At 35.5% G+C, this 13,057-nt stretch overlaps 1 protein-coding gene across 5 annotated transcripts in view; it reads left to right on the forward strand.

Moving 5' to 3' along the window:
• The window catches only part of TAPT1 (transmembrane anterior posterior transformation 1), a 48,669-nt gene that overhangs the window by 2,015 nt on the left and 33,597 nt on the right, over positions 1-13,057 (forward strand). The window contains exons 2-6 of one of the 5 annotated variants that reach the window (XM_052780413.1): positions 2,982-3,112; positions 7,338-7,456; positions 7,673-7,712; positions 11,584-11,650; positions 12,322-12,349. In XM_052780413.1, coding sequence (XP_052636373.1) covers positions 2,982-3,112; positions 7,338-7,456; positions 7,673-7,712; positions 11,584-11,650; positions 12,322-12,349 — 385 coding nt within the window. Of the gene's footprint in view, positions 1-2,981; positions 3,113-7,337; positions 7,457-7,672; positions 7,713-11,583; positions 11,651-12,321; positions 12,350-13,057 lie in introns of those variants that run through there. The other 4 variants (XM_052780414.1, XM_052780416.1, XM_052780415.1 and 1 more) reach the window with 4 other exon arrangements.

Genomic DNA, 13,057 nt, shown 5'->3' on the forward strand with positions numbered 1-13,057 from the left:
TCTAATAGTAGCAATATGTTAAATAGTAAATAGAAGTAGGGTTTATTCCTGATGATAAAGCAGGAGCGGTACTGTACAGAGAAGTCGTTTAGAGGAGAAGGAAATACTTTAAAAAAAATATATAGTGCTGTTTTAGTCTCGATTGATTTATTTGAGTGTTTATGGAAGAAATGTGCATTTAGGATTGACAGCAGTAAAGTGAGTGCCTGGAATTGTTGCATTTAAGATTAAAGTTACGATTATATACCAATAGAAACTTACTGAGGTGCAGTGCATTTTGCATTTGCACAAATTTTCCTTTCCATTTCTAGTTAATGGTTATCCTTTGTGTAGCTATGCACTGAAGTATAACTTAGGTAAATCATTATCATTTTACCTTGAAGGAATTAGTGGCCTTTTATGTTTTGAAGATGCTTGTGCTTTTCTGAACTGAGGTGGGGAGATAAATGAGAATACCTTAAGCATTAAGAGTATGCTATCTGAACAATTTAAACTTAGGCCACAGTCTAAAACTTTCTGACTGCAAAGGAGGGAAATTTGAAGTAGGGAAGGAATTTGAAGTAGGAATTAGAGTGTTTACTTGTTTTTAAAAGAAAATGATGCTTTGATAGCAGAATTAAGCCATTTTTCAAATTATTTATTACTCTGTCCTGCCTTGGTGTCTCATGCTGTTCTTTTGCTTACTGTGTTTTTTCTACAGGGTCAGCCACTGATCTGTTTTCACAGCTGGCACAGAACTAGGGCTGATATTGGGTGGCAGTAAGTGCTCAGAAAGGAGGTGGCTGAGCGACTGTGCTTCAGTGCATCCCCGTTTTGCAGTCACAGTCTGCAGCTTGGGTATTGATCAGCCTCAGTCATGAGGAGTGAGTCTCTCTTAACTAGGGATGAAAGTCTAGCCAGGTGGAGGAAACATAAAATGATTTGTTTTTCAACAGTAGGCCCCTGAATGGTTGCCCATTTGCATATATTTGTTTTGCAGGAAACTTGTTGTTCGAGATGCATTATCTTTAAGTTAAAGAAGGTTGGTTATCTGAGGTGGAAGAAAATACACCTGAGCAGTCAACAGAGTAGTGAATTGGTGTGTTTATACCTAAGGTTATCTCTTCTTACTTTTTAAGCAAGAAAGAATTGGGAAAACCAAGAAAGTCAGAAGTGATAGTGTTACAAAGGAAGACTGCAGAAAACAAGTTTGCAAGAGATCTGAACAACGATTTAGTGATATCATCTTCTGCCTTACTTCACTGGAATGAACTTTGTTTGAACCTTTACTTGTAAATATTAGGTTTTTTACTACTCATTAAACTATGTGTTGGTTTTGTTTGTTTTAAAATAAATACCTTTAAGGTTTACAGTGGCTTTGGCCTACTTACTAGAAGTGGATCAGTAACATATAAATCAAAATCACTATCTAAATAAGCTCATACAGGGAAAAACTGTTCAGTTCAAGTAGCTTAAAGCAAATAATGATTTATTAACAATACATAATTAACCCGCAGTCAGTGAATTATATAGCTTTGATCAGTATCAGCAACATGATAAATCACAATGTTAGACATACATAGAATGTTAATGTACCACCGCAAACTTCAAAATGCCCATTTGTAATCCCCACAAGTTCTAATCACAGTCAATACACATGCCTTCTACCCAAGGCAGTGTAGGTTATAAGCACACCCTGCCTCTTCTGCTTCTTTTATACTTCTGTTTGAGCTGATTCCTTCTTTGCTTTAAAACTCTTTGTAATTTTCTGGCTACTATTCCAATTAATGGTCTTCATCATCTTCAATGTGGTGAATATTGAGAAGCCACTGTCTCAGACAGTTTTGTGTGAACTCTTCACATGTAGCATCTATACTTGCATTCCTCTCTTAACAGCTGTTATCTAGGCTCTTTTACTAAGGGTGTATTATGCAGTCTCTTCCTCCTCCCCCAAAATGTGGAACATTGTACTGTGCAAGGTCCACACACACCCCAGTAGTCACTAAGGCTTTGGCTAAAATCTGAATTTACTATTTGTGAGCATGTTCTTGTGTCATGATAAATGCTCTGTAGCTTTTCACCTATCTGTCCAGATAAGTGATTTCCATCTTTTGGATGTTGTGTGAACACTGAGAGTTTCTATTTTTAAATGCCAATAATAACCAGAAATGTTGAACTTTATTGTAGTGTTCTGTCACTTCTGCAGTGTTACCAGGAGGTCGTAATGTCAGACCTTGTCAGTGAGTGTCGAAGCTTAAGCTCAACCTCCTTGTGCTGACAGCCTGAATTTTCGTAATTATAATTTCATATTTTATTTCCTTTTGCAAGACTGCTCTGCACAAAGTCTTTTTTAGAAGCCATATGAGTTGACTAAACATGGGTCAGTCAGCCTCTGGCTTATTTACCTACAGCCATTAAAATGCAGAAGACCTGTACGTGCTTGATGGCTTTTTGGTCTTGAAAGAGTTTGGTCTGATCATCAAATGATCAGCATGCTTGTACTGTTTGTGCATTGAATCACTTGGGATCATGTATCATCAGTGTTTTGATCTTGCAGAAAGTTGTTCTTTATTTTAAAGAACAAGCTCCTAGTGTTGATGAGAGAGAAAATAGCTTTTAAGAAGTCTTGAAGTAGAGCTTAGTAAATTTAGGAGGACTGTCAGTACATAAGGATTAGATCCACTCAGCATACTGCATTCAGTGTAGCTGCTTTGAGTAATGTTTTGGAGAAGTGGGATGTCTGATGACAATGGTTGGCTGGGAAAAGTAGCTTGTTTTGTTTGTTGAGAGGCAACAGGGAAATGGGAGAGCATAGGACTTGCTTCTCATAAAGGTCCTTCCATACCAAGTTATTTGACATTCTGCTTATGATCAGCAGAAACCTTCTGGGTTAGGTGTGATGTAAATGAAACATGTAGCAAGCAATGAAAGCATAGCAGTCTTCTCACTCTTTGGAGATCATGCCTGAAGTATCTTCTGCTTATGTGTGTTCCTGAATGTAGATCTTTCATTGCTGAGATTCATCAGTGCTGAGCTAACAAGAGGTTACTTCCTTGAACACAATGAAGCAAAATACACAGAGCGGAGAGAGAGAGTATACACGTGCATGCGGATACCAAAAGAACTGGAAAAGGTGAAGTATACTTCAAGATTTGCATTAAATTATTTAAAGAAATATTTATTATTCAAACACTTTTGCTACTAAAAAAGAATTAAAACAGCTGTAATGATTACTTTTCAGTGTTAGTAAGTTAAACATTTGTGTTTTGGGGGTTTTTGCCTATGTTTGCTTGTTGCTGTTGGCAATTCATGTTATCAGTAGAGATGGACATGACTAACGTTCAAGTGCAGATGACAAATTAAAATATAAAGATGTCACTGATCCTAGTCAAGCAAAAGAAAACTTTTTACAGCAAAATGTAATTTTACATTAAAAAAAAAAAAATCTTTAAAGCTTTTTTCAGGTATAAAATGATTTGAGGGTGGGAAGATTTCACTCCTTTAAAAATATGGTGATGGATGACTTTCTGTCTAAGGTTTTTGAGTTAATTTTCATAGCCTTCTGTTTTGCTTCTTGCCAGTGTTTACCGCATCTTTCCTCTCCATCCTGGTGCTATGGCCCCTCCTGAGGCATTCCTGCCACCTCCTTTATGACAGTTTAGATATAATTTTGCCCCTGCAGCAGGCCAATTCCAGTGCTCTAATATAGAAGAGAGTTTTATTCTGGCTTAACCATTTTGATTTGGGAGACAGCAGGAATATGCTCAAGGATGATGAGTAAGGCAACATTGATAATGAGGTTTGGCTAGGCTGCAGTGTAATGATACCATTAAAAGTAATATTGCTAAAATTCTCAAAACCTCTAGGGATGAAGTTACATGGTAGGGCTAAATCAATTTAACTCTAATTTATATTGAAGGAAGAGTCTTGTTTCACCATTCCTCCCACTTCAGTCTCCTGCCTTACACATGCTGCCTGTTTTGCATGAGCTGTGGTGCTTGTTGGACCATTCTAAGAGTTAAATCAGCTCATAATTTGAAAGTGAATGCTTCACTTTTCTTACTCTGTTTGTTCTTTGCTAGGATGGTGAGCTGAATTGCTCAGCAAATATTCTTGAAAATCCAGAGCCTACACAAGGGCGGAAGGAGAGCTGTATGGCTTGGGGTAGGGACAGGAAGATGAAAGAGCAGTGGAGGAGGGAGGGAGAGTAGGATTCTCTTTGTCAGCAGCACTCAGGATCCCTCTTCACTATCATTAAATTAATCCTTGGACCATGATGGGACCTAGTTTTACAAAACTAAATTCCCAGTCAGTTACTGCAGAAAATCACAGGATGAATGAGATTGGAATGGACCTCTGGAAATGATGTAGTCCAAGCCCTTGCTTAAAGCTGTATTACCTACAACAGGTTGCTCAGGACCAGATCCAGCTGGCCTTTGAAAATCTCCAGGGATAGTGTCTTCACATCCTCACTGTTTACCCATTCCAGTTTATGGTAGAATATTCCAGTTATGGTAGAGTCTCAGCTGAACAATATAGCAGTAATTGTTGTAATTATGTAGACTATTACGTGCTGTCTCCAAGCCACAGAAATTATTCTGAAGGATCATCACCGTAGATTTCCAATAAAACTTCCAGTGTGTAAGAAAAAGTGAAGGCCAACAGTCTTTCATAAATAAGGTTGATGCTGTAAGTGGTGAAGTTGATGGTTTTTGCATGGTAAATCAAACTTCAGTCTGTACTTTGAATATGAAAGAATGTGAAACTGAGTAATAAGCAGGTAGATTTAAAAAGTGGTAGCTAGCTTTTTACAGAGTGATTATGAAATAAATTTATTAGTTCTTTCAATGGGGTTAGTCCAGGTTAGTATATATACTAGCTATATCAAATTGAATCATACCCATGAAAAAAATTGGAAAAGTATGATGGTGAGCACCTAGAACACTAAATGGTGTACAGATCATCACCTATTGCACGAATCACTTGACTGTGTGATAAAAAGTCTGCTTAATTGAAATAAAGCATGTGAGACACTAGGAAAGGAGGAGGACAATTTTCTTAATGGCTTGTGTTGTTTACTACCTAATAGTACAATTACAGACTAGGAATGAAAATCATAATCACGTAGAGTGAGAATAAACTGGAGTAAATTTATCAAAGCCTAATCTTGGGAGGTATTCTTGCACTTATTACATATACATAATTTTAGAGTGGGGTATGATCTTAAAAGGGTAGTATTTTTTGTTGTTGTTGTTCTGAATACCCCTTTTTTATTTAGAGAAGCTAGATAATTTGTAATATAAAAGCTACTTCCACTCAAGCTTTTTGTGCAGTTTTAGTGGAAGCTCTTCCTTGTAATAGGTTATTTGTACTAAATGAAAAGGTGGTCCCTATTCCTGCTGTCTTACGGGAACACTTGTAAATTGATCTCAAAATTAAACTTTGTGCTCTTTTGCTAAAATATAGTAATGATGATGCTCTGTAAGCTTTTCTGTTAGCTCCTCAGCATCTGGAATGTGGCAGCAAAAATAATGTTTACAGAAGTGAGTGGAAGGTTCAGTGCTGATTATATTTCAATGAGTGCATGTAAATATGCAAGTGCAATGTAGTAAAAAATTAGGAAAATGTGGACATTAAGCAACAGTTGGAAATATTAACACGAGCTTACAGAATGGGAAAAACGGTGGTTACACTCAGGCAGAGAAAAAGTCTGTCTAAATCAAAAAGAAAATGCAGAGTTGTTTTCTAGATTATAAAGATGCCCTCAAAGAATACAGGGGCAAAAGGACAGACTATCTTTCTATTTTGCTTGGGGTTAAGGAGTTTAAAGAAATTTAAAAAAAAGATGATACATGTTCAGCTCCAGTCGTTCTCAGTGCTTGGATATTCAGCACCTGGTTTAAAAGTTAGCAAATAAATAGGTAACTTAATGGCATATTAAAATGCAATGCATAAATTCATCCATTATTTGTAACCACTGCTCCTGATAATTTTGAATGATAACTCTCTGCTGAAATTTTAGAAAATGGTACTAGAGGTGAATGAGTGAATATCAGGGAGGAGACCTTAATGTCGTGATGGTATTGAAGTACAGACTGCAGAATTGGTAGAAATAGTATTATAAGGGAAAGCAACAGCTCAGAGATGATAGCACTGCTGTTGTGCCTGAGTCAGTCATCTTATGTGGCTTGCAGATAGATGCCATGGAGTGTACTCTGTAGGATTGCTTTCAGTTAAAAGGATGCTCGAGGAGTAGGAGTGAAAGGTACCTATTGTATTGGTGATTGGACATTGAACTGCCTGTTGACAAAGAAGGTATTTGGAAAGGCAAAGAGATTGTGGCAGATGAAAGTACTTGGGCTTTGGTTTACTTCCCTCCTCCCCCCAAACCAGTGTCTTCCTTTCCCATCAGCAATACATACAGCTTTCGCATGTAAATGCATATCTGTCATGGATATCTAGGCCTGCTTAGATGTTGCTAGTCTTAATTGTGTAGCCAGTTAAGCTTGCCTTTTTACATGATTTTCCTTGCAGGAAAAAAGGCTAGCTTCTGGTCTGACAGAAGCGTAAAAGCATATGGCTAGAGTCCCATTCAGGTAAATCTTAGATACATTCAAAGAGCAGATAAAGAAGGAAAGTCGTGTGGGGAGAGTCTGGTATAGAAGAGCTTTTTAATTGCAGAGTTTAGGTCTAGTTTAATTATATAGAGTTGCTTGGCTTGTGGCTATAATGAAATGGCTTTAACTGTTTCTGTAAATTAAGGATAAAGCATTTAAACTGAGGGCAACTGGAAGTTTACCTCTTCATATTTTATAGTCATCTTTGTATGAAAAAGGTGGATATTCTCTGAAGGACAACTGCCACAGCTGTAATTAGCTGTGCAATATAAAATTAACAAGGTAAAAGAATTTTTTTTTGGGGGGGGGGGGAAGCATATTAAAAAGGAGGTAGGCAGAAAATGGCTGTGCACATGTACACACAGCTCTACTTGTTTTTTTTTTCCTAAGGTTAAAAACACTAACTTCTGTAACCTTAGAGGAAAGTCACCATTGGAAAATGAGTTAGTTACTTCCAAGTGCAATTCATCTAGTTAATAAAGACTGAGTTCGGTGAGCCATGGAAGTCTGCAAAAGCCTTTGCTGCTTGGACCTTGTGGTGCAGAATTTTTGCTGAATAGTCTTCCAAGTGCATAGCATGTTATTTTTCGTACAGTTCAGCTGATTCAACAAGTGAGAGTATTGTGCTTATTTGGTTAATTAGTCTTACATAAATGTATTTTTCATAATATAATTCTTTATGAACTTTTTGTAACTCTTTATAAACTACTAACATAATTCTGTTTTATTTTTGTAATTTAGTTGATGTTTTTTGGAATCTTTTTGTGCCTGGATGCTTTTCTGTATGTATTCACCCTGCTTCCTTTGAGAGTTTTTCTGGCAATGTTCCGGTTCATCACTTTGCCTTGCTATGGCTTACGGTAAGTTGATTCAAGAGAAAGGTGTTGATACCCTTAAATAATGTTTCACTATTTATGTGTCTGCTTAATTTTATGGCCTTTCAGTGCCATTTGAACTACTAATGACTTCTTCCACTGTAAAATAGAAGTTTTGGTCTAAACTAGCCAAAGCAAAGGTGCGTGTGGGACCTTTAAGCTTTGCTACCAGTCACTAACTGCCATCGTTGTTTCCTTCAGACACAACAGTTTGATAACAGCACCACTTAGGCATATTCAGGTTAGTAAAGGACAGAGATGTAACCTTACCCTATAGTTTTGTTCTTTTAACTAACATCTATTTGAACAGCATTTTAAGATTTCTTAGACTTGAGTTAATGACTTGGCTTATGTCTTTTGAGAGACTCTTTGATACTGAAACAGAAGTTTGATTTTTTTTTTATTTTTTTTTTTTACAACAAAAGTTTTCCTTATTTCCATGGTAAACTTTGCCCAAAGGATCCCTGTATAAATTGTGTAATTTTCTTTCCTTCAAAGAATCTTAGAGAGTAATTGGATGGGACTAACTAATCAGAATAATATTAAGAAATCTTAGATCTTAATCCCTTGCTTTTTCGTTCAGATCAATACTAAGAAGAAGTTGCTAATAATTAGGATTTTTGGTTTGCCTTGCTGGCGTAGGCATCAAAAATTGGATAGAATTAATTTCCTTCATTGAAGTTGCTACTTCACGGTAAACCTGATTATGTAAGCCTTAAGTGTAGCCTAAAAGAAAAGGAGTATTTGTACTGATGTTGTAATTTTTCCTTGATTAAATAAGGACTTGAGGGTTTTCAATCTGGATTTCCCCAAACTTGAAGTCGATTTACTGTAGCCTATTTTAATTTTTTTTTTAGTTGCTTGCATTTGCATTATTAATATTCTTTTATATGTGAAGCGCTTTTAGATGCATAGTTTAGAAGTATGTTCTGATTAGAGCAAATGCTAGTTTGTTTGCATAAGAAAGAATATTTTACAGTATAAAGTTGAAGTTTTTACTTTGGTGATGCTTAAACATAGGCACTAGGTGGCAGTCTCTAATATTTTATTGTGTTGTTAATTTTGAGCTGAATCTCAGACTTTCATTATGTTAAGAGAATTTTCCTAGCTGCGTAAAAAATATGACAGCTATTTAGCTTTAGCCTGATGACAAGTCAAATTATGTGCCTATTTCTAAATATCTGTACGGATGCTATTGCTAAAATACTAAAATTCAGGTAAATGTAATAGATTTTAACATATCATTGGGATCTTACTACTTTTTTTCTGTTTAAAAAGTCTTCTTCCTTGTTTATAAACTCAGCTTTCCTTTTGACAAACAAGTTTTCTTTTCTTCTGAAACTACTGTTAAAAATTTGAAAGACCAGTTGCTGGTTTTGGGTATTGTTCAATACACTGAAGAAAGCGACATTGAAAATACCATACACGCTCGTGTGTGTGTATGTGTGTATATATATGTACGTGCAACTGCAGTGTTAAAACAGTCTGCTCGCTTGATGGTATTTTTAGTGTGTGAGGCAGGATAGAATCCAGTTTAATCTATTCAACTTGACGATGTTAACTTTAAAGTGTTATCAGGTAAGATGCAGTAAAACTGAGATTATCTTGAGTGAAGAAGGCTTTCGTTTTGTAACAACTCCTGAAGCAGTTGTTTTTGTCACAGTTTCCTCAAATGTTTATGGAATTTATTTCCCTAGAATCTCTTTACTTGTTCACCACTTGAGGTTTTGTCTAACTCGTTAATGTTTTAAAGTTGCTGATTTACTGAAAGGTTCACAATTCATGTTTATAGTATGTAATGGGACTTTCTCAGGTGTAATGATTCTTATTTCCAAATATTCAGAGCCTGCGCTTTGATTTGGAGGGGGGGGGGTGTTTTTCTGGTTATGCTGATTTGATTTGTTATGGTAAAAAAAGATTTGGGATTTTCTTCTAGCTCAGGAAGTATATTTTTATGCGTTTGTAACAAAATAGAGTTCAATAGGTAAATCACATCTGTAATTACAAAAGGTACTTACAAAGCAGGTGGCTGTTTATCTTTTAGCTTGCTCTTTCTCAAAAATGTCAAGTAAATGTTGAGAGACATGACTAGTTGTTATTTGAACCTGCCACATCATATTCCATTCTGTGTAGTAAATAAAAGTGCTCCTCCCTTCATCTTGACTTTTTTCTCTACGTCTCAGTGAAGTGATTGAACAGTGAGTGTTCCGTCTCCCTTCCAGTTTACTCTTCAGTTCATTTATTTCCTCATAACTTTCTGCTCTTTTTAGTGTAGAAAAAGATTATATTATCCATTATTTCTTTAAAACAATAAACCCACATTCTATGTAAGATGGGCTAATTCCTGTATATGGATGGTATTGTGTGCAGTGTTTAAATGTAGGGGGAGTGCATTATAGCTTCTTCCACATGTTTTAATACTCCATTTTACAGAGCTCTGAAAGGGAACAAAGAGTTAACGTTTCTTAAAGAAATTTGATTCCTTTTTCTGGCTAGACAGTGTTAAGTGCTTCAGTTTGACTGCTAAGTCTTCACTCCTCATCACTTGATCTTTCCTTTTGAGTAAATTTAGTTCTGTGTATTTGTCAGAGCTATATTGGTGTTAACATTGCTACTTTAGAGAGAGACTCTAAAACTTCGAAAACTTCAGTCAGAAGAATCTAAGATTCTGTCATTAAATAAACTAAACTGGTTAATGGCTGTGGTCAAACTGGCAGAGGCTGAATCATCAGATTGTGGTGATTTTGGCAGGTGCAACTTCATTACTGCTGTGCTTTGTAAATAGCAGGGTGCTCTTAAAATTAACAAACACTTCACAAAAATAAAGTGCATCTGCTGAAATTACAAAAAAAAAAAAATTAGCTCTGCTGTATTTTCTTCCAAGTCATAGAAAGAAGTTTCTTAAATTATTCTCTTCAAATCTTGTAAACTACTCTCATTTTATTAAAATATTGTTTGACAACATAAAAGCACATACTTTGCTGGAACACCAAATCTAAGGTAGAGAGAGAAGTGGAGTTCTTTTCAGAATTACAGTCCTTGATGATAGGTTCCTAAAATTAATTCTACCTGTGGTTTTCTTTTACAACTGAGACTTTTTTTTAAATTAATACCTCAGACCCAGAGATTCTGGTCAGCTCAATATCTCTGCTTGTTTTGGAACACTTTTATAGAGCTAACTTTTTGTTTTTCTTGAAAATATGTTGCGTACCGATAAAAACTCATGTGGGAATGCAGAAAAGCTCTTCTGTATTATTTGAAAAACACTGTGATACGAAAGCTAAAATTGTATGATACTGAAGCTCTGATGGGACTCCCAATTTAATTACTCTCAAAGGCATTTTGCATCTTGTCCATAAAGCATTTAAGGACTTGTTACAGAAAGTGAGACTTCTTTTTTTCTCCAAATTCTAGCTTTCTCAAGAAAATGCAGAAGTAGATTATGAATTTTTGTATATGTGAAGATGGATTGACGAGATCTTTACACTTCTTCCATGTGGAAATAGATACAGATTATAAATGTGTTCTGTGTTTTTCTAGTACTCCGCTCTCTTCTCCCTGAAATGAGTGAATTTAGGTCCCGTCAGCAATAACACCATTAACTTCAGTTGTATTATATGTACCTCTTAAAATTCCCATTGCCCTCTTGTGAAATCATAGATTTATGCTTTCCAGTAGGAAATAAATAGAACAGCATTACTTCAAGAAAGAAACTGTAGAAAGAAAACATCTTGGGGGGAAAAAACCCCAAAGAAACCAAACAAATATACTGACATTCTTATTACGGACATTATTCCTTTGTTTATATTATCAGGTTATTAAATAAATTTGAACCTCTGTTGCGCACCTACCCCCAAACCTAATTTTTTTTTTTTTTTTTTGCTAAGGACTATAGCTGTTAAATACATAAACTTCCTATTGTCTGGTTAAGTTCATTGAGAAAGTAGTGCACCTGTCGGCCAAAACGTGTGGCTTTCTACCAACCAAAAAAAAGGCAGGTGCGTTCAGTATTTTTGTCGTAAACTCAGATCAAGTACTCCTTTCTCCTCTCCATAACAGTGCATAGTGTAGCAACGTTACAACCTTCTCTTTCTTTCTTTCTTGTAAATCAGACGGAAGGGAAGAGCACTTTCACTTCCTTTATAGGATGGAATGTGGTGTCACAGGGATTCCTCCTTGGTGAGTAAATCCTGATTTTTCTTTTTCCTTCTATACTGTCAGCCAAATTCGCACATCTACATGTAATCAGTAAAAAGACTGATTACAAATGAATAGTATAGCTAAATTAACTAACATCCTTCAAAGGAAAAACCAACACTTAGTTTTAATAACCAACACATGAAATTGATTCAACGCTGTTTATGGTAGGTATATTTTCGTATGCAACTTCACATCACTGTGGAAATAGGTTGTGATCTTTTAGATTTTTGTGATTTTGTAGATAGAGTGCCTGTGGACCAGTTTGGCCCAATTTAAAATAGGATATCTTGGAAAAACTAGCCCCTGCTGTACTTAGTTTATAGTGCCTTAAGCTTTTTTACATTTATTCTAAGTAACACTTCAGTGAGGTTCATAGCTGTATTTTTGTGCGTACTTCAAGCAGGTGTTGTTTTTTTTTTTTAATGCTTAACATAAATTTTGGGGAGTTCTGAAAGTTCATTGCCAGGTATTTTAGTGTTAGACTTGGAAGTTGATTCTCTGCATAATAAAATACAGCACTTCAGCATATGCTTGTTTACTGACTTCAGTTACAGTTGATTCTATTATTAAAAAAAAAAGCTTAATGAAAGCTAATTCTAGTTGTCACTTATTTGAAACCTTTTTTTTTATTATTTTTTTTTTATTTTGAGACAGCTCTCATCGAGGCCTAACAGCAAGGTTGGTTTCGTTTCATTCTTAGCATGGTCTCGTGCTGTGTTGTGTGCATGTAGAGGCTTTTTATTGTTTGAGAAATGAAATGCCATCTAATCTTGGCAAACTCAGCTCTCTGTATCTTAGAATTCTTCATTTGGGACATATTTTTATCAGAACTTAGTCTGTATATCTCACAATTTTACAACAGTGAAGTCCTGCATACTGTAAACTGTATCTCTTTTTAAAGTCTCAAACTGGATATTAGATCTGATCAAAATAGCTTTTGTTCCTGAAGCCAAACTTAATTCCAAACTTGAGCATAATTGTAGGAAAATACTTCCAATAGATCACTTTGCGCATTTTGAAAATTCTTAGTGTGTAGCTGTATGGGGAAGTATGCCCTTCAGACAAACTTGCTTGGGTTTTATTTTCTCTGACATCTTTACTTAGTATGCTAACAGCGAAGTATCTCCTTATGTGTTAATCTGATCATTCTTGTTAATGCTTCATATAAAATTAGAAACTTAGGATACCACAGTTCATTAATGAAGGATACATTGAAGGATTAAAAATTTGATGAAGACTAAATATCTACATGTAAAACAAAATCCCACAGTTCAGTTTACAAGTATCTGTGATGTAAAAATGGAGAAAGAAAAGATATCTAAACAAAACTTTAACTAGACCACCATTTCAATAACTGAAATACATTATTAATATAAACCTCAGTGG

This window comes from Harpia harpyja, chromosome 2 (genome assembly GCF_026419915.1).
Source record: "Harpia harpyja isolate bHarHar1 chromosome 2, bHarHar1 primary haplotype, whole genome shotgun sequence".
Classification (NCBI taxonomy): Eukaryota; Metazoa; Chordata; class Aves; order Accipitriformes; family Accipitridae; genus Harpia; species Harpia harpyja.